Source organism: Lemur catta, chromosome 23 (assembly GCF_020740605.2).
Source record: "Lemur catta isolate mLemCat1 chromosome 23, mLemCat1.pri, whole genome shotgun sequence".
NCBI classification, from domain to species: domain Eukaryota; kingdom Metazoa; phylum Chordata; class Mammalia; order Primates; family Lemuridae; genus Lemur; species Lemur catta.
The window spans coordinates 2677769-2699931 of NC_059150.1; the positions used below are offsets into that span (position 1 = coordinate 2677769).

The 22163-nt window shown below is 36.7% G+C and overlaps 1 protein-coding gene across 1 annotated transcript in view; it reads right to left on the reverse strand.

The window, feature by feature from the left end:
• KIF14 (kinesin family member 14) overlaps positions 1-22163 on the reverse strand; it is a 45956-nt gene that overhangs the window by 4061 nt on the left and 19732 nt on the right. Inside the window, exons 14-26 of the mRNA XM_045536092.1 lie at positions 21693-21795; positions 20011-20171; positions 18032-18179; positions 17375-17527; positions 15658-15784; positions 14133-14226; positions 13480-13609; positions 10083-10183; positions 7248-7342; positions 5479-5703; positions 5108-5292; positions 2106-2264; positions 1371-1493 (exon numbers count right to left, since the gene is read on the reverse strand). Of these exons, the coding sequence (XP_045392048.1) occupies positions 1371-1493; positions 2106-2264; positions 5108-5292; positions 5479-5703; positions 7248-7342; positions 10083-10183; positions 13480-13609; positions 14133-14226; positions 15658-15784; positions 17375-17527; positions 18032-18179; positions 20011-20171; positions 21693-21795 (1804 nt within the window). The remainder of the gene's footprint in view (positions 1-1370; positions 1494-2105; positions 2265-5107; positions 5293-5478; positions 5704-7247; positions 7343-10082; positions 10184-13479; positions 13610-14132; positions 14227-15657; positions 15785-17374; positions 17528-18031; positions 18180-20010; positions 20172-21692; positions 21796-22163) is intronic.

A 22163-nucleotide genomic window follows, 5' to 3' on the forward strand; every position in this document is an offset into this window, starting at 1 on the left:
CACACAACTATTACGCACTAAGAACTTTAGAAATGTTTTACCATTCGATTCTCAGTTACAGCCTTATGCTGCATTTGGTATTGTCCTCACTTTGCACATAAGGAAACGGATTCTAGGTCCTAAGATCCAGACCCAGGGTAGAAGCCTCAGTCTAAATCCTAAGCCTTTGCTTTTATACTGTTCAATGCTGCCCCCTAAGATGCTTTCTGGCTTAATTTTTGCCAGGAGATTCTGTTGTTAAGTATTTAATTGGCTTTACCCATGAAGCTCTTGCCCCAGGTCTAACTCAAATTTGCTGTGTGGTAAAAAAGGAACATTCAAATTCTCTTTTTCCCTTTGACTCCAGCTTTAAAATTGGACTCCTCCAATGCCTTTACGTTTTCTCTTTCTTTGAATATTTTATTTTTCTTCTGTAGGTTCTTACAGGAGTTTGAATTTATGAGACTATGATAAGCTAAAAGTTGAATAACCATGACTAGCACGGCTTTGGCGTACTGCAGGAAGAAAATGAAAGGAGGGAGGAAGGGGAGAGGGCTGCAACAAGATGCAGACGGTAGAACTGTATACAAGATGGGCCTGACCCTTTTGCTGTTTATTTCCTCAGAACAGCACCAAAGCTAACATCTGCACCTTGACAGCTTACTAAGCAAATTCACATACATTATTTCATCTCCACTTTTCATTGATTTACACTATACCCTTTCGCATTTATTGCCAGCAGAAATTCTTTGCAATAGTGACAGAGGGCAAAAACTTTGCCAACAGTGATCAAGTGTTCAGTGGTACACGGTGCTGCTGCCGGGCGGGGCCACACTGGAGACGTCGGCGGTGGTCTGAGCGAGCGCTAACAGTGCAACACGGCCCTTCCTTCAGAGTTGCGTTACAGAACCAAAATCAGCCTCATGCCTACTGCAACGTGATTAGACCCCGAAAGCTTGATTTGGGGACACTATGAGCTCCTTTTGAATGCGTTATCTTTTAAAACACACACACACAAAGTGAGAGAAGCAGACATACACAGAAGAAACGAGAACATGTGCAAGCAAGACGAGTGACTTCAGACTTGCCAGGCACTATTTTTAGCATTTTCATAGATGTTGTTTCTTAACCACATATAATCCTCAGAACAACTTTATGAAATAAATACGATCATCCTCTAGCAAAATATTAATAGAGGCTGTAAAAACTCAAGAATAACTTGGGAAAATATCACCATGACATCATGGTATCATCAGCTTCTTCAGTGAAAAATAATTCAAAACAAATTAAAATATATAAATTTATAAAAATCTAATTGAGTAAAAATATTTTTAAAAATCAACTTTATATGTTATCTGGTACTATACAGAATATTCTTTTATTCATCTTACCTCATTTTGTGTACACTGTCTTAAGAGTTCATGCTGAAGTTCTTTTGCTTTTTCCAGTCCAGAATCTAACAGGATCTTCATTCCTAAGCGTACACCATCACAAATAGCATTCATGAATTCCTCCTAGAAAAAGTATGTAAGCATTAATTGATAAATTCAGGTTTTATACATTCTTTTAAATTATCAAGTAATTAAGTTATATTTTCTGCTCATTTTAGGACTATACTATAGTCTAAGTTTATTAAGTTCAACTAAGCTGGAATAAGAAGGCTAACGTCTACAAGGAAATCAAATTAGCAAATCCAGAGTTTAATATTACAAATATAACATAAAGAATGTTTATCAGCTTAGGCAGGATATTATATTGCTAGAGCACAGTAACATTCCAATACAATACTGCATTTTCAATAGCATAAATAATTAAAGGAAGCAAATATAAATTTTCTAGAATTGTGGAGTTTTTCATATGTTGATTGGCTGAGAAAAACCTCCATAATAGATGCCTATCATCAAATCAATGATCCAAGAGGTAAATTAAGTTTTGCAAAATCAGTACATTTAGCCAACTTAGACTGAAATAGTTTTAAATCTTACTGCCAAACTATTAAAAATACAAGCTCTTTTGAAAAATAGAAAGTGTCATGTTTAGTAATACTGTACTATTATCAGAAGTCTAATGTTCCTTCAGATGAAGTCTTTCAAAACTAACATTTTGAAACATAAGTTTCAAATTACCTGGACACTGGCAGCTTTATTGTCACTGTTTTCCAGAAAATGCAGCTTGTTCCCTTTCAGAACTGCTAACTGTCCCACATACTTGACAGCTTGTTGTACAATTTGGATCACTTTCTCGTGAGCTTCTTTTACCATTGATGAAATATCTGAACAGCATCCCTATAAGATAAAAATGGACCAGTGTATCAGATACATGTGACAAGAAAAATGAAGAAAATAAAATCTGCATTCATTGATACAGTGACCTCACTTCCTAAAAGTCTCAGTCAGAACCAGAAAACATGCAGTCCTATCGCCAGTAAAGGTGATAAAATGAATAAGATACAGTCTCTACCCTCAAAGATCTTCCACACAAATAGGAGACATAGGGCAAGTATGAAATTAACTAGATACAAGACAGAATCGGTAAGTGAATGGCAAAAGAAAGGAACAAAATAGTGGCTCTTTTGCCTTTCAACTTTTCCTGTCCCAGTAACCATCTGACAGATGGTTAATAAAGATATTCTCTTTTCTCAGGGGAGAAGGAAAAGGACAGGGAGAGGAAGGGGAAGGGAAAGGAGAAAGGAAAAAAAACAACAAAAAACAAATAAACTCCTTCAAACAGAAGGCTTCCCGCTTGCACTGGGAGCACACACCCCCGAAAGGCATGGGGAAGCCTCTCCTGAGGTTTGCTTCTTGGTTCCCTGCCCACTGTGGTGACTCTTCACAGCACTTGCCCTCATTTCTGGAATCTGCTCATTGTATTGTTGCCAGGTGAGAAGTCTCAGGCTGCACTTAAGCAGACAGTGCAGGTTTGCCAGCGTGACGTTAACAAGTCTCTCCTGCGCTGAACCTGACCTCCCTCCAAGTCCCCTGTCTCTCCACCCTCGATTCCTCATAGAAACCATTTCCCACAGGGCAATGGGTTGAAAATTCTTAAGTTCAAAGTGTTCTTCTCAAAAAATTAAAGGCAGGAAACGCACCAGTTACTCTAATAGGTATTTTCTTATGACATTAATTCATCTGACCCTCACAGCAACCCTGCCCAGGTAAACATTGTTATTTTTATTTTCCAGGTGAGAAAACAGGAGACTCAAAGAATTAAGCAGTTGTCCAAGGACACGCAACTAATTTAGCACAGGTTCAAACACTGGATTTTCAAATGCCAAGAGTGGGTTTTGTTTTTTTTGTGTGTGGTTTTTTTCCCCACTATTCTTGTGCTGCCTCTGAAATCCGAGAGCCAACTAAGCGTAGCACACTCTCCCGTCTACCACAGACCATCCTCCAGCTAGCTTCCTCCTCCAGGCTGAGCCTGAGTCAGCTTCCGGCTCTGCAGCTTTGCCCGCTGGCCGATCCTACCTTCCATTCTCCTGGTTCTACCCTGTCAGAGCTTCTCCTTCACCCACACTGTTTGCAGTCCGCCCCTTCATCATTCTGTTTCCTCAATACCTATAGCCAGAGCCATCCCTCATCCCACGTGAATTTATAATTAATTCAATAACAAGTGTCCAACTGAGCATCTATCATCTGATGAGGCCTTGTGAGAAAAAGACACCCACAGTCCCTCTGCCTTCGCAGACCTTACCACCTTGGTGGTGTACGAGCTTGTAAATAACATGATTTATTTAAAGGCGTAGCGGTGAAGTCCAGAGTTACTAGAGAAGCAAATAAGGAAGGTGCTTAACCAAGTTTTAGAGAGACCCAAAAAGACCTACTAAGGAAGAACAATGGACATTAAAAATAAACATCTGATTTCAATTTTACCAGGTAGATCAACTAAATAAAGATTTCCAAATCCCAGCTAGTAAACAGCCCATTCAGGAAGTATTTGACACAACACAAATTCTGTTACAGTGCTGGAATGTGGAAAGTCTCTTGGTGGGCACAAAAACATAAGATGTGTCCAGACATTCTAGAATATTTTGCTATGAAGTCTAATTATCCATTTTTAAAAGTGAAACCTAACCCTCTTGGTATTTTCTTATCTGCTCCCTTGTACATCCAAGGAATCCTTACGGAGGAGTTTGCAGATACGGCAGAAACTAGGTATTCTCTGATACTAATTCCCCACTTCTTCCACAGCAACGGATCCCTTGATTTTTAGCTTGGCACATAGGTGTCCAGAATTTTAAAAATATATTTCCCCATGACACTTGCAGCTAGATGTGGTCAGATGATGAAGTTCTGGCCAAAGATACATAAGTAAAAGTGTCATACGGTGATTTCCAGAAACTTCCCTTAAGACACACGAGGCCCTTTCCTTTTCACTTCTTCCACCCGGCTGCACTGACTCAGGTGGGTTCCACTATGGTGACCATTGAATCAAGGGCCACACTTTGGGCCCTGCAGAGGGGAGGCCTGGCAGGAACCTGGATGCTGAGGACTCTGGGGAGCAAAACCACCACGTCCACCTCCAGATCTGAGGTGAGAGAAAATAAGCTTCTATCTTACTTCTTCCTCACAGTCAGACCTAATCTAACCTGATACAAGGTAAGCAGGTAAGCAAAATTACTTTCCTTGTCTCTGTGTCAGCAGGCTTGTGACTGTAACTCAGCATGGGCTGAAATCCAATCTATAACCAGAGCAAGACTCTGCCTCTCTGGGAAGAGAGTACCCCTTATTGAGGACCGGCACAATATAATGGCAGCATGAACTCTGGGCCCAAGACTGCCTGAGTTCAAATCCAACGCTATCACTTACTAGTTATGTAACACTGGATGGGGTACGTTCTTCCCTGCGCCTCCATTTCCTCATCTATAACATGGTGATAACAATGGTACCCACTTCTGGGGTTGTTATGAGGATTAAATGAGTTAATATTTGTAAATCACTTGGAACCACTGGTACATAGAAAGCTGTATGTCTTGGTTCAATAAATTAATTATAGACATCCACACAACTTTAAGACAGAAAGTACTTTTGGAAACTCTACAAATCTAATTTTGGGGAAGACGCAGACAGTACAAAGTCAATAAATACTGAACAAATGAGTTCTTCAAATGATAGTAAGCAAATCAATTTACCTGCAAAAATAACTGTAAGTAGCCTCCCAGTTTTTTAACTTCTTCTCTCAATTCATCCTCAAGGTTTGCTACGCCAGCACAAGGCAGCGGATCATTCAGCCAGTGTCTGATCAGCACCACAAGCTGCTCGAAAGCACATGTGAGCTGGACAGTGAGGGACTGGGTGGCTCGATCAGAAGAAAACACTTTGAAAGAAGAAGGAAAATTACTGGAAGAAATAATATCCAAATAGAAGAACTCATATATGATCATCATGAAACAATTTAACACGGTGAAAAGATGTGTGCCAGATGTGCCAAATAATCACTCCAAACAGTGCAATGCGCAGAAAATAATCGTTCATGCGGCTTGAGAGCAGTGGGATTGCTTACGGTTATTTTGACTTTCTTCATCTTGTTCTTCATGAGCTTTGGAAATGGCAAATAGCGCATCATAAACTTTGAGAAAATTATTCATCAGGCTATCTGCTATAGTTTTTTCTTCATCATAACTCTGTCCAAGAAAATCTAATGATGAACCAATCAGTTCTTTGCAAATTCCAGGAAGAAATGATTCTGCTGAACTTGAGTAAATGGTGCTTGATTTCTCCGTTGCACCTATATGAACAGAAAATTGCCATCTGAAGCCTCATTTTCAGGCATTTCCTTTCAAACAAATGCATTAATGCAAGCGTATCATAGAATCATTAGTAAGTTCAAAGTAGGCTATCCTTATTTTCAATTCACCCTTATTTCTCTATGCCAAAGTGAAAACACAATTCCATGCAGGGATCAATTAACCTCTCAACAGCACCAATCCGTAGACGATAGCTTCCTAACTGCAACACAGAGAATCCAAATAGCCCACATAACCACTGGCTTAATCTCCTAATTTATTTACTTTTTGGTAGGGATTCATTTTCTCTAACACCTAAGGAACTGTAAATTGGTGAAAACAATGATAGTTACATAAAATAAAATTAGGAATTTGATTAATTCATAAACTGGAAAAGTGGGCAATAAGCTATATTAAAAGGAATGTCTCAGTACCTCTACTTTATAATAATTCCTTCTCAAGGTATACTACAATCAAAATAGGCCAAAGCCAACTGATTATCTACAGTTAATACAGCAGATCTCTGGGAGACAGACTTTCAGAAAGCATAATTTTCTAAGCACTGTCCAAACAGAAGTAAATGGAAAAGCTTGAAACAATGCTCAGATCCTCTGGAAATGAGCACTCTGTTGCCTGGGCTAGAGTGCCATGGCGTCAGCCTAGCTCAGAGCAACCTCAAACTCCTGAGCTCAAGCGATCCTCCTGCCTCAGCCTCCCAGAGTGCTAGGATTACAGGCGTGAGCCACCGCGCCCGGCCTGCACCTGACTTCTTTCACTCAACATTAGGTTTTGGGGATTCATCCAAGTTAATGTGTGAATCAGTCATTCCTTCTTTATTGCTGTGTCTACTTTGAGCAAGTAGTAATTTTCAAATTTTAATTATTATAGATAGTTACACATACAAATTTGCAGTGTATCCTCCCCTTCTAGAGGGAAGTTAACAGTATGATAAATATTTGTACAAAATAATTACTCCAAGGAATAATTCCTATAACTTTTTCTTCGAAACATTTTTAATTAACTGTGGAATAGATGATAGATACATGGATCATTATATAAAATTCAGAAGGAATCCAAGGGTGTGCAGTGAAAACGAAGGCTTCGTTCCTGTCCTGTCCCTGTGCCCCATGCCCACGTACAACCAGCACTTCGAAATTATGGAGTAAGTTGAGAGGTAGCATATTCATTTGTAAGTATCTATGTACACATCATCTTTTTTCTCCTCCCCACACAACTGATAGTATATAATAATCTCCTGCACTTTGCTTTTTTTCACTTATAAGAAAATACTATTTTCATATATTTCTGAACACATGCATGTCTTCCACATTTGAATTAGCCACTTTACTAAAAGGCTTCGAAATAAATCACAGAACACAGAATTTCAGACGTGTAGGAGGCCATCCAATCCATCTTCTTCATTTCACAGAGGAAATGGAAGCTCTCAGGAAATGAAACGGTTTGCACAAGGACAGGAAACGAGGTAATGACACAGCCAGGGCTGGAGGCTTTTCTCACAGGACGAAAAATCTGATGAGAAAGATACCTGACGAATGTGAAGAATGCAAATTCTGAATTGAATAGACTTGTATGTCATGTAAACAACCAGAAATTCTTCCATTCTTCATCAAACTCCTGCTCCTGAAAAAGACAAACCATAGATTAGTAGTTAGACACCATGTGGAATAACATTATTAAGAATATTTATTTTTAAATACTCTAAAGAAAATGGAAATGTATGTTTGTGTTTTCCATGAAAACTTTTTATCAAGGGCTAAATTAATTTGGTTAATTGAGAAACAATTTTACTATTTACAAGCATTGTTCTAAGCCTATGGTTAATTAAATAAATATTTACTGAGTACTTACAGGCTCTGGATACCGTGGTGAAACATGGCAAACATGTTTCTGGGCTCACTGTGTTTACAGTCCAGAGCAAAAGAGGGAAATTAGGCAAATAATGACAATACAGTGACGAATGCTGTGGTAGAACTTAACCTGGCCCAAGCAGTCAGGAGAGCCTCCGCAGCAGTGACGGGTGAGCAAAGCCAGCCGACCAGGGGGCAATAATCATCAGAGCTGCCATTTACTGAGTTCCCACCCACTGCAGCAGGAGCTTTATTTACACTCTCTCTAATCCTTGCAACAACTCTGCGACATCATCGTCAGTCCCATGTCGTAGGTTATCTGATCATAGAAGAAGTAGCAGGAGCAGTAGCTGCACTATACGTATGACCTCATTTAATTTTAATGACAAATCCCTGTTGAGTAGGTATTATATATATGACTGTCTTCATTTTACAGATGAGAACACTGAAGCCTAGAGATGTAAGGTCACTTGCCCATGACCACACTAGGCATAGATTAGAACCCAGGACTCGGATAACAGAGGCTGTGACCTTTTTACTGTACTACATTGCAGGGGATACAGATGTGTTCCCTACACTCAAGGAGCTCAGTTTTGTTTCAATGATATGCTTTGTATTTCATGCAGGGCAATGCTTGTATGTCTTAGTAATTTCTCACTGTAGCTTAGCAGTTAGTACACAGCAAATAAAGCAGAAATTATAGGGAAACGGTCACTATAAATTATTCCATCAATCTCTTTGACGAAGATTATAAATTAGTTTAAAATAAGCCAGGTCAAAAACAACAATAGAGTCCTAGAAAGGTATGGAAACCCAAATTGATTCTGACCTGCAGCCAAAGACAATGAAGTTTAAAAAAAACAAAAACGATTAAACAGAATGATACTGCTCTTTTGCATGTTCAACGGAGAGGCAATATGGCTTGACAGTTACGAAAATCATGAGCTTTGGAGTCACCCAAACTTAGATTTGAGAACCAGCTCTTCATCTTATCAGCTCTGTGACTTTGGACAAGCTACTTAACCTAACTTCTCAATTTCTTCCTCTGTAAAATGGGAACGATGAGCATACCTACTTCACAGGTTTGTGGTGAGTACTAAATGAGATGATGCTTAGCAAGCATTCAGTAAGGGTTCTTGAAAATGATAATGCTTCTGTTGATGGATGAATAACATTGACCCTTAATACCCTGAAAATTCCCAACTCCCTCTTTCAAAGTTCTAGATCTAAATATACACCTGGATGTCCCCTGGGAACCTCAAACGCCCATGTTCAGAAGTAAACTCCTCCCCATCTCATTAGTCACCTAACTTAAAACAGGAGTCGTCTTTCTGCCCTTTCACACCTTCAGCCCCACGACTAGCAACCAAATCCACTTAATTCTGCATCTTGAATATGTATAAAACCTGACTCTCCTCTCCAGCCCTTCTGCCCGGCCTTAGTTCAAGTTTTCATCACCTGCTCCTGCCTCTACTTTCCCCAATTCCTGGTCCTTGATGACAGGGAGTATTTTTTATTTATCTTTGTTTCCTCAGGGCATGGCCGACAGTAGTCATCACAGAAATATTTGTTTAAAAACCAAACTAAGGAGCTAAGTTCCTTCCAAGATCAAAGCCTTTCCATGATACCATTTTGCCTCTCTACAATCTCAGCACCTGAGGTCTAAGCAGAATGAGTTTTTCCTTGAAAAGCATCTGTTATTCACTGTGAAAGTCTTATGTTTTGAGTTAATAAGCAACATTTGTCATATATAGAAGTTCTCTATCACCATGATTTATTCTTTTGTGGTGCTCATACCAACTTGACTGCATTTAAAATTCTGTAACTTACAATAAAATATCACAGAATATGCCAAGTTCTTGAGAAAGGGTAATTTCAAAGTAATAAATACTGTTCCTTTTTATAGGAAATTAGATTTATGCTACTCCAAGTTGCACTTGAGACTTAAGGATGAAATACTGAACATTTTGGTTCCTCTAACTGACCGATGAACAATTTAATGCCCTAAATGCTGTAATTTGATCAGTAACATACTATTCTTGGCCAGGCACAGTGGCTCATGCCTGTAATCCTAGCACTCTTGAGAGGCCAAGGCAAGAGGACTGATTGAGCTCAGGAGTTTGAGACTAGCTTAAGCAAGTGCAAGACCCCGTCTGTACTGAACATAGAAAAACTAGCCGGGAGTGGTGGCATGTACCTATAGTCCCAGCTACTGGGGAGGCTGAGGCAGGAGGATCACTTGAGCCCAGGAGTTTGAGGTTACAGTGAGCTATGATGAGGCCACTTACACTCTATCCAGTGCAACAGAGCCAGACTCTGTCTTAAAACAAAAACAATAAAGCCCCATACTATTCCTTTTATATTTCTGGGTTCCCTTCATAGACATATACATCTTTTAAAATAAGGAAATTATATATATATGTTTGTGTGTGTGTATGTGTGTGTGTGTGTGTGTGTGTGTGTGTGTATATAATTCTCTTCAGAAGAAAACCAGTAACAAAAAACGTCTTTACCTCCTTCTAGAATATGAAGAAACCGGTGCATTTGTGATGTCAGGTTCCCATTCATCTTCAGGATCACAAAAGACATCTTCACTCCTGTTATTACCATTACTCTAAAAAAAATACCATACATAGTTTCATTAATTATGGGTGAAAAAATGTTTAGCAACTAAGAAAAAAATGTTTAAATACGTTGTTACATTTACAACATAAAATTTTTAAAATTACAGGTCATCTAACAAAAGTCTAAAAAAAATCACATTCCTGATAAAATTAAAAATCAATCATATGATGTTAGGGATTATATTAAAAAAGATCTACTTTTAATAAAAACAACAGAAATCACTAAAAACTTCAGAAATAATAAACTTGGGATTTGGAAGTCATAGTAAAAACAATAAAATCGTCAGGAAAGAAATGAAAGAATAATCTTAATGAGGTACAGATGCAGTCACTTCCTGGTTGAATATATTGATCATGATAATCTATATTTTATATATTTAAAATAATACCAATTAAAATTCTAGCAAAATATTATATAGAGCTTGATTCAGAGACAGTATAATGCTTTGGAAAAACAAGTAAAGGACTCTAATGAATAGCTGAAAGTGGGAAGTAAGTTAACAGTGAGGGTAATTCAACCACTAGGGTTTTAAAGTATATGGCAAGGCTGGCCGGGCACGGTGGCTCACGCCTGTAATCCTAGCACTCTGGGAGGCTGAGGCGGGAGGATCACTCGAGGTCAGGAGTTCGAGACCAGCCTGAGCAACAGCGAGACCCCATCTCTACTAAAAATAAAAAGAAATTAGCTGGACAACTTAAAATATATATAGAAAAAATTAGCCACACATGGTGGCGCATGCCTGTAGTCCCAGCTACTCGGGAGGCTGAGGCAGAAGGATTGCTTAAGCCTGGGAGTTCGAAGTTGCTGTGAGTTAGGCTGACACCACGGCACTCTAGCCCGGGCAACAGAGCCAGACTCTGTCTCAAAAATAAACAAACAAACAAACAAATAAATAAATAAATAAAGTATATGGCAAGGCAAGAATGGTCAAATGACCTCAGTACTATTTTTTGTTATTCTAAATACACAGGCAGCCTGGTGTGGTGGTTCATGCCTGTAATCCCAGCAACTTCAGAGGCTGAGGCAGGAAGATCGCTTGAGGGTAGGAGTTCAAGAGTAGCCTAGGCCACACAGCAAGACCTCATGTCTAAAAAAAATGAAGAAAATTAGCCAGGCGTGGTGGCATACACCGGTAGTCTCAGCTCTTTGAGAGGCTGAGGGAGGAGGATCCCTTGAGCCCAGGAGTTTGAGGTTACAGTGAGCTATGATGACGCCACTGCACTCCAGCTTGGGCAACAGAGTGAGACCCTGTCTGTAACAAAAGTAAAACAAAAAAATTTAAAAGTATATAAGCAATTCAAATTCATTGTAGAAAATGTGGAAATTACGAATACATATAAACACAAAGAAAAATTTAAAAACACTCAAAAACCCACCCTTTAGACATAAACACTGCCAATGTTTTGGTAAGATTCCTTTCAGTCTTTGTGGATTTTCTATTATGAATATACCTTCCACTGCTGGAATAAACCCTACTTGATCATGGTATAAGTATTCTTTATATATAGTTTGGGGTTTGACTTACTAACATTTCATTCAGGATTTTTATAGCTGTGTTCATATTAACATTGGTTGGTAATTTTCTTCTGAGTCATATTTTCAGTTTTTGTGGGTTTTGTTTCTTTTGTTTCTAATCACAGTTATTCTAGCATCCTAAGATGAACTGTGACACTTTCTATTTTTTGTTATGTTCTAGAATAGTTTAAACAGAATATGATTTATCGGCTCTTTGGAAGTTTAAAAGAGCTTACTCATAAAACTGACTGGGATCAGCACCTTTTATTCCTCCACTTTTTTTTCTTGAGTCCAGTTTGCTGACAAACTTTTTGAATTATTACAAGGCTATTTATCTATTAAGTCAGACTTCATAATTTATTTTTTTCTAGAAAGTCTTTGTTAGAAAATTGTCAATTTATTAGAATAAAATTTTATAATAAAATTTTTAAACATTTTCCTTATCTTTAAATACCATTTCTCATTCCTAAAATCACATTTATTTTTTCAAAGAACCAGAACTTTGATTTATTAATTTCTAATTCATTATTATTTTTATCTTATAATGATTCCTTCAATTGCTTTCCTTTGTTTTATTTTACTATTTTCTAGATGAGTTAAATATTTATTTTCATTTTTCTATTAAACAATTCAAGTATTAGGCTATAATTTTTCAGCATCCTGTAAGTTTTCACATATATCTTCATCACTGTAATTACCAAAATAGTATGGAATATAATTCCATATAGAGTCACATTACTTAAAGCAGTATATTTGACAAATAGTCCCAATGCAACAATTTAATACTTGTTGCAACTATTTTAGTGATAATTAGATAATAAGAAGAAAAATTAACTTTAAATTCATACCTCTCATAAAACACCATAATAAATCCTATGTGATTCAAAGATGTAAACATTTTTAAAAAATTAAAAGAAAATGCCAGAGGTTGGACAATATCTGGGTTAATAGATAGATTCAAATATACCAAATTAAAAATGCCCACATAACAAAATGAAACCAAGAAAAAGATTATAAAATAAAGGCTTATTATCAAAATATGTAAAGAACTTGTATAGATATATTACTTAAAAGTTCATTATCCACATTTCACTTAACAAAAAATTCAAAGGACAGGAACATATACTTTACTCATAAAGAAACAGTCAAACCCTCAGATTCACCAGTTATTAAAATACAAATTAAAGCAAACTAGTAACATTGGTAAATGACAATATTTCTGGCAAGCAATTTGTCAGTGAGCATCAAAGTGTAATAAAAAGTTCATATTTTGAGTTCCACTTTAAAAAACAGAAGACAAAGAAATAAGATATTAAAAACTAATATGTACAGAGATATTTTTAGTTGTGACTCTAAAAAGCAGAAAACAACTGGAAATACCCAAAGCACAGCAATGGGAAAATGTAAATGTAAATATGTAAAAATACACATTATTAGGTATAAGAAGATAAATTCAAATGGTGCAATTTGCTTTATGTCTATCAAATTTCTTCTTCCCTGAAGTTTAAATGTAAAATTTTTGAAATATACAATTATAACTGAATAGATTCAGCACTAAATTTCTCTATAATGCTTATAACTACATTAAAACAAACCAATAAAACCCCATTTAAAGGCAAAAGTAAACTAAATATACATCATTCTTAACATTGGTTGGCTTGGGTGATTGACAGATTGCCTTTTATTTTCCAAATTTTCTTTACTGAGAATATGTCACTTTTATATTTTTTTATTTTAAAAAGTTTATAGAGATTTAATAACATTCCAAACCTCATAAAGTTCTTTCATTGCTGCAAGTTTAGATTCAAACTTTTCCAGACTCCAGAAAGTTGAGATCCCTAGTTTCAAGTTCTGAATCCGAACAGAAGTATCAGAACTACCTTTATCTGATACAGCATGTCTGAAAGAAAAACCAAAAAAAAAAAAAAAAAAAATGTTTATCTTAAAACATACACACCCATTTATACCAAGAGTTTTCTGGAGCAGAATAATTTCCATAAAAATTCAGTCCACTGATTTAATCTTTCCATAGTTAAGTATTTTTATTATTATGATAATCATGTCTAATAGACACCATATAAAAATAACTTCTTATATAAAAATTATAAAAATCACAATAATTCTAATAAGGTATATCCCTTTTTAAAAAGTAGAATACTAATAAATTTTCAACTCAAAAGAAAATCAGCAAATTTCTAAAACATGTAAAATTATTCTGCTTATAAATATACTAGTGTGTTAATTGCTGAAACCTCTTTCACTCCAGAGTGAGCTTTTAAAAGGGAGTCAGTCTGCAAGTGTCACAAGGGATTCTGATACCACCTCCTTCCTAGACAGGCACTGTAGAACAGACTTTAGAGAAACTATAGGAAGGTCAACTAGTTTAAAACAAAGAACATTTTATAATCAGGATAATTACTCACCTGCCAAAAACATAATATGTTTTTAATTTGCTGCTGATAGCATTGGCTTCCTGAATCATCATTGAGAGTTTCATGGAGCTCCAATTTGTCTGAACTAATAGAAAGTACACAAAGATGATTCAAAATACATTATGAGCACTAACATACTTCACTAGGCAGAACAATTCCTGAAAAAAATTATTCATTTTATTTTTTTTTTGAGACAGAGTCTCACTCTGTTGCCCGGGCTAGAGTGCCGTGGCGTCAGCCTAGCTCACAGCAACCTCAAACTCCTGGGCTCAGGCAATCCTCCTGCCTCAGCCTCCCCAGTAGCTGGGACTACAGGCATGCGGCACCATGCAGGGCTAATTTTTTCTATATATTTTAAGTTGAAATATTATTCAGCCATAAAAAAGAAGAAAATCTCATCATTTGCAACAACTTAGATAAACCTGGAGGACATTACGGTAAACTAAATAAGCCAGACCCAGAAAGATAAACACTGCATGATCTCACTTACATATAGAACCTAAGGAAGTTGAACTCAGAAGCTGCCGCAGGATAGGGGAAATGGGAAGACACCAGTCAAAAGATACAAAGTTACACAAGATGAATAAATTCTGGAGATATAATGTACAGCAAGTTGACTATAGTTAATAACACTGTATTGTATACTTGAAATTTGCTAAGAGAGTAGATCCTAAGTGTTCTCGCTACAAGAAAAAAAAGTAGCTATGTGAGATGATGGATATTAACTTGATTGTGGTAATCATCTCACAATGTATATAAAAACATTGTGTTGTACACCTTAAATATATACAATTTTTATTTGTCAATTATACCTCAATAAAGCTAGAGAAAAAAATCTCTTAAGAAAAAAAAATGTCCACGTGAAAAAGAAAACAAAATACCCCATGATGAAGCACAACTGGATAAAAACGAAGGATTAAGGATTAGAATTAGATACAATTTTTTAAAACATGTTGTACCTTAAAAATACTACTTAAAACTTTGTTTACTCTTTGCTGAGCTAGAGTGCTATAATGAATTATAGCCTGGGTGGCTTATCAACAACAGAGATTTATTCCCCACAGTTCTGAGGGCTGAGGGCTGAGATCAGGGGCCAGCACTGTCGGGTTCTAGGGAGGGGCCTGTCCTGCCATCTTCTCGCCGTGTCTTCGCTTGGTGGAAGGTGAGGGTGCTCGCTGGGACGTCTTTTATAAGGACACTAATCCCACTTAGGAGGGCTGTGCCCTCATGACCTAATCACCTACCAAAGGCCGTACCTCCTAACACCACTGCATTGGGGTTAGCATTTCAACATATGAATTTTGGGGGGGACACAAACATTCAGTCTATAGCACTAATATAACTAAATATTCTAAAGATAATCATTCCTAAAAATGTATTTAGATCCACAAAATTCAACATCATCTAGAAAAAACATTTTAAATATATAAAGGCAACTAACTCTAACATTTTAGTAATTATATATATAACAACATACATAATTTTGGAAACTTTGCTAAAATCAGCATATACTCACTTGTAAAAGTTTTATCCCTATTACTCCGATTCTGCTGTAGAATTTCTACTTCTTTAGCAATTTTTTGTTTTTCAGTTTCTAACGCTTCCAGAATTCTTGCATGGCGGATGCTATGGTCTTCTAAAGCCTAATTGACATTCATTCATATAGACCCACAAGTGAGAATATGCAAAGAGAGAATTTATAAAACCAGATTGAGATGGATAGATTAATTTGCTTCACTATAGTAACCATTTTACTACTTATATGTGTCCCATAACATCACATTGTATACTTTAAATATACAATGATAAAATCTATTTTTTTTAAAAACCAGATTGATAATAACAAACTATAATTAAACCTCATTTTATAGTTTATAAAAGCATATATAGTTAACATGTTTTATGTGTTTTATTCAACACAAAAGGCTTTTATAAAATAGTTTATAAAATTTCCTTTAAAAGGATTGTTTCCCCACAACAAAATCACTGGGAATTTTTTATGATATAATCTATTTCTTCCCATTGATAGGAAGTAAGAAAATTTAGGAAAAAAAAAAAGGAAAAATTGCTCAAAAAACGCCACACTCAAGAACATTTGTTGACTAAATAAAGTTCAATTTAAAAGACACAAGAAATGCAGTTTGCCTAAATAAGCCTTATAATAGCCCACTAACGATAATTGTTTTCAAGATTTAAACAGTTCTGTGTTTTTTCTCCTAAAACTCTCTGCGGTGGTTCACTAGCCACTTTGTGCTGTTCACTATACCAGTACTTTGGGATTGCTAGGAGTATGTGCTTCTACCCCCCACCCCACCCCGCCCATCCTCTGGTGTCTCCAACCCCATAAACTTAGAAAAAAAGAGAAATAAAAGTGATATTTGAAAGTAAAACCTTAAGATACAAAGAACCAAAACAGTGGCTTTGAAACTTTGGTATTCATCAGAATCTCCCATACGGCTTGTTCGAGTAGATTATAGGCCCCACTCCCAGAGTTTCTGACTCAGCAGGTCTAGAACGGGGCCTAAGAATCTGCATTTCCAACAGGTTCCCATCTGATGCTGATGTTGCTGGTCTCGAGACCACACTTTGAGAACCACCAACAGAAAGAGAAAAAATGGCCAAAAATGCTAACAGTAAGGTGACCGAAGGTATTAATATGTTAACATTCTGGCTTTATCCTTCAGTATTGTGAAATTGGTTAATGTGAGTCAGCCCCTGAAAGATGCCTGTGTCCTCAATAGGATGACAAAAGTAGGTGCCACGCTCATAAGACTGAGGTAAGCAATGCCCTACTGTGCGTTCCCTTAGGAGACAGCCTTCCCTGTTGCTGCTCTTCCCACGGGCAGATAGTATCTCCTGACATCAGGATGTGACCTATTATAAGAGCCGTAACTGTCTTCCTTCTACATAGCATGCCGTAGTACTCGTTCACTTATTTACATTATTTGGCAAGACTGATGACCAGATAGTTGTAGAGGCATAAAAAGAGAAAACAGGAGTCCAACTAGCTGGAAATAAGAGCTCTGTCTCTCTCAGAATCTCTGTGGGATGATGTGTGACCAGGTCTGTGAGCACTACCAGGACATAAACTTTAAAAGGCAAGAAGAATCATCCTCACCTACAGACCTGCATGTGGCTTTCTTCTGTCAAGATACCATAACCTCTTAAAAAAAAAAAAAAAAAAATCCAGCTTTTCCTCAGAATAGAGCAAACTAGTTATAAAATGAAATTACCTGCTTTGTCGCCAAAGTCTCCATTTCTAATCGCTTTTTGTTGACGTATATTTCCTGTTCAAGATGCTTCTTTGCCTTTTCTAATTCCTCAATTTTGTGATTAGCCTTTTGGTTATTTATTTCCTGCATTTCCTTCCTCTGAGACTCTTCTTTCTTTAAAGAGTAATAAAAAATAACTCAGAAAATAAAACAGAACTTTTTAAAAAAAAAAAAATACCAAAAAAATTAAAAAGTCCCTTTCTTTCATCAATGTACAAGAAATTACTCAATAATAGATAAGCTGCCCTATAGCTTCTCCACTTCATTCAGGTTTAGTTAACTAAATCTAAAAATAGTTAGATTTTTAACTAGTCAAACTTTTTATAATATCCTTCTCTAAAATGGGTTTCTGGTAATACAAGATTGCCAGTAAACCATGGAGAAAGCCATGACCCAAGTGGCTGAAGGACAGAAGTCTTATTTTCTTCCAGTGGCCATTATCTGCTACCAACTTGCTTCCTAAAGTATTACAGAATTAAAGAGGGCCAAGAGTCACTGTGGCTTTGACTTCCTAAGCTGAAAGTCCCCCAATTCCCTCACAGGGACATAATCAATTTTACAATCAACTCATCACTTGTGGTGTAAGGAAGAAAAAAACCAACTCAATTCTGCCTTTACCAGTTCTGCTTCCAGTGCTTTTATTTTGCTTTCATATGCAGCTTTCTGAGAGGAAAGCTCTTGCTGAGCCATTTCTTTTGCAATTTGGATTCCTTGCATCATTTCTTCCTTTGCTTTCAACTGTGCCTGATTTATTTCCGCTTCAAGTCTACAAAGTAGCAAGATATTGACAGGGTACGTGTTAAGAATTCTTTATATACCATAATAGTTCTTAATCATATTAAAATGTTTTCCATTTAACAAAAATTTAAAACTTAATTTCTAACATTCTATCAACCATGTTATTAAAATTTCCATTGGCTCTAGAACTGTTGATATACACAAAAAAAAACAGGATGAAAATTTGCTTATTTCTAACTTAGTTACTATTGCAGATGCCTAATATTTAAATATATTTTTCAAATGCTTAAGGAAAATAAATTATATAAAAACATATCATATTAAACACTGCAGTAAATATTAAACACAAAGTAAGGGTATTTTATGTTAAACTAACAGTGGTTAGAGCAAAAATTATATTTCATATATCAATAACTTTTAGTTTATGTTTAGGTCATAGATTAGGAAAATACTGAAATGACTTTAAAAACATGATATAAAAGCTGATACAGCAGAGATCGTATCATATATTCAACCATTTATAATAATACGAAGTTTTAATATTTAAAACATTAAGTTAGCTTTGTCACTTCTCAACATACATGAGAAAAAGCATCAGTGATTATGGAAAACTAAAAAGCTTCTTTCTTCTCAAAAAAATGAGTGCTTTAGCAACTGTGCTATACAGAAATTTCCATTCTGTATATTCTATATGGAAAAAAGAACAAGAACGTCAAAAGAAAGAGGGCCGGTGGTTCCCAGGGCTAGGGAAAAAGCAGAATGGGGAGCTATTGTTTAATGGATACAGAGTTTCAGTTTGGGATGATGACAAATTTCCGGAGATGGATAGTGGTGATAGTACACAACACTGTGAAGGTACTTAATCCCACTGAACCATGCACTTAAAAATGGCTTAAATGGTAAATTTTATGCTACGTATATTATACTACAACAAAAAAATTTTGAAAAAGAGGACAAAAACAGTTTTGGGCTTTTTAAAAGGTGACAACGCAAGGTTAGTCCAGCCCATACTAGTCATTCTTGATTCCTCTTCCCTTCATCCTCTTTAGTCATCAACGCTTGTTGATTTTATCTCCTTTATATTTCTGTCCTACCTAACCACACTATTCTTATCTCACTTCAATAGTTTCTTAACTGCATTTGCAGCCTGTAACCTTGCTCTACCTCTGATCCATTCTCTCGATTTGGTCACGGTGATCTCTCTAAAAATGTGATTCTGATCATGAGTGTCTCATATCTGCTTAAAATTTTTGTAATGGTTGCCGTATCCGCTAAGATAAAGTCCAAATTCTTTTAGCATTTTACTTATATATACTTTAGCATTTAGCTTACAAGGACACTGCTTGAGCCAGAAATCCTACAATATTGCAGGAACTGGGGCAAAAGAAGAAAAGAAAAACAAAGGCACACTTCCCCCATCTTCCTCTGGCTAACCTCTAATAGTCTCTTGGGACTCGGCTCTAGGGGACGTCTTCTCACCCTCTAGAAACCTTTGCTGATCACTAGCTGGGGCCAGGTGTCATCCCCTAACTTCCTACACCACACAGTGCAGGACTCTGTCAGAGCACTCTGTCATAGTGCCGCCATAAATGTCTATCAGCCCCGTAAGACGGTGAATTCCTTTAGCATAGGAGCTAAATTTCCATTATTATTCCTTTCATCCCCAGCACTTGGTACAGTGACAGACACATAAAAGGTGCTCTATAAATGTTTGCTGAATGAATGTACCAAGAAAAAATTACATCACTAGAAACTAGCAGCCAAAGAATTAATTACTAGAGACTGGCACAAAGCGACTGACTCTCTGTTGCAGACCTCTCTCATACACTTACTATTTCCATATCAACAATAATACTTACTGTGATCTCTGTGCCATGAGCAACTCATTTTTTGCAAATTCAAAGTCTTTTGGACCCTCGCTTGTAAGAGTATCTCTACCAGATGGTCTTTTTCCTTTCTGGACTTCCACTGGATGATTAAATCTAAAATAATGATCTCCACCAAGAATCACCCGATCACCCTAAAGCACACAAAAAATTTACTACTTGAGGTAAGTGGGAACCAAAAAATTACATGGGAAAAATAATTATGCTCAAAATAGTCTAATATTACTAATTACAAACATAAAAATCATAACAACTAACATTTATTACTTTCTATATGCCAAACACCATGTTAAGAAATTTATATACAGTGATAACTACGAACATCAGAGTGCACTTACACAAACCGAGATTGTATAGCCCACTCTACACCTAGGCTATACTATAGCCTACTGCTCTTAGGCTACAAACCTGTACAGCATGTTGCTGTACCGAATACTACAGGCAATTGTAACACAAAGGTAAATATTTATGTATCTAAACATATCTAAATATAGAAAAGGTACGGTAAAAATATGGTATTATAATCTTATGGGACCACTGTTATATATGTGGTCCATCATTGACCAAAACATCATTATATGGTACATGACTGTATATTATTTCATTTATGTGTCACAACTCAATGAGATACATACTATTATCCCAATTTTAGGAATGAGGAAACTAAAGAGCACAGAGCTTAATAATAAAAGACATTATTGACAGCTTGCTATTTGTAGATACTTATCTAAGAACTATACACAAATTGCTATTTCATTTAATCCTCCACTATCCCTGAAAGCTAAGATATAGTAAGTGACGATATGTCTGAGTTTGCCTGCAACATACTGGTTAATGTCTGTTCTCCTGTTGTAATTATTAATAATGCTCTCAAAAGTATCCTGATTTGGGTGATAGTATTCAATCACCTAACTTGCCAAAGGTCACATGGCAAATAGCAGAGCCAGGGTTTCAACCCTGTCTGGCCTAATTCCAAAGCCCAGCTCTTCATAGCTGTCGTCTTCAACCCCCGTGCCGCGGACCAGTACCAGTCCACGGCCTGCTAGGAACCGGGCCGCACAGCAATAGGTGAGCAGCAGGTGAGGGAGGGCATCACTGCCTGAGCTCCGCCTCCTGTCAGACTAGCAGCGGCACTAGATTCTCACAGCAGTGTGAACCCTGCTGTAAGCTGCATGTGAGGGAACTAGGTTGCGGGTCCTCATGAGAATCTAACGCCTGATGATCTGAGGTGGAGCTGAGGTGGTGATGCTCGTGCTGGGGAGCATCTGCAAATACAGATTGTCACTAGCAGAGAGGTTGGACTGCACAATAAATGTAACACACTGCATTGATCCCGAAACTATCACCCCCTACCCGTGGAAAACCTGTCTTCCATGAACCCGGTCCATGGTGCCAAAAAGGCTGGGGATCACTGCTTTATAGGACACATAATGATGCTGTCAGTGGTCAGTTCTTCAAGTACTGGTTCATAATAATATAACTTTTGTCTTTGTACAAAGGAAGGCAATTAATAGGAAAAAGAACTTTTGAAATGGAAAAGTCCTTAATCTAGCTCAACTCCCTTACTTTACAGAGGAGAAAATTGAGACTCAGAGAAGTTAGATAACTTGCCCAAAGTCAAAAAGTTTCTTATATTGTAGCATCCATCAACTTACATGATGTAATACTGTGGGTTCCAAAATACATTTTCCATTTATGTAGGTCTTTGCTTCCCCAACTGGTGTGATACTCACTGTCCCACCAAAATTTTTGATAGAACTGTTAAAATAAGAAGCACATTGTTACAATTACAGGACATACTAAAAAGTAAGAAAAAAGTAAAATGGGATAATCCTGCCTGGGTTATTGGTTTGGTGTTAAGGTTCATATCAATATGTAACAACAACTTGAAATTATTTTATTTTCCTTCAACTAAATTTTGAAGTATGATGAAAAAAGCCTGGCCTCTCTAGCAATTCTATCCACCAGTGGTGGATACATTTTCTTTCAATTATATGTATTTTGATTATAACTTCTTTAAAAAAAAAAAAAAAAAAAAGGCCTTCCCCTCAAAATGAAAAAACAAAATGGAAAAAATTTCAAGGAAAAAACATTTAAATATTGACAATAATTTCCTATGCATGGAA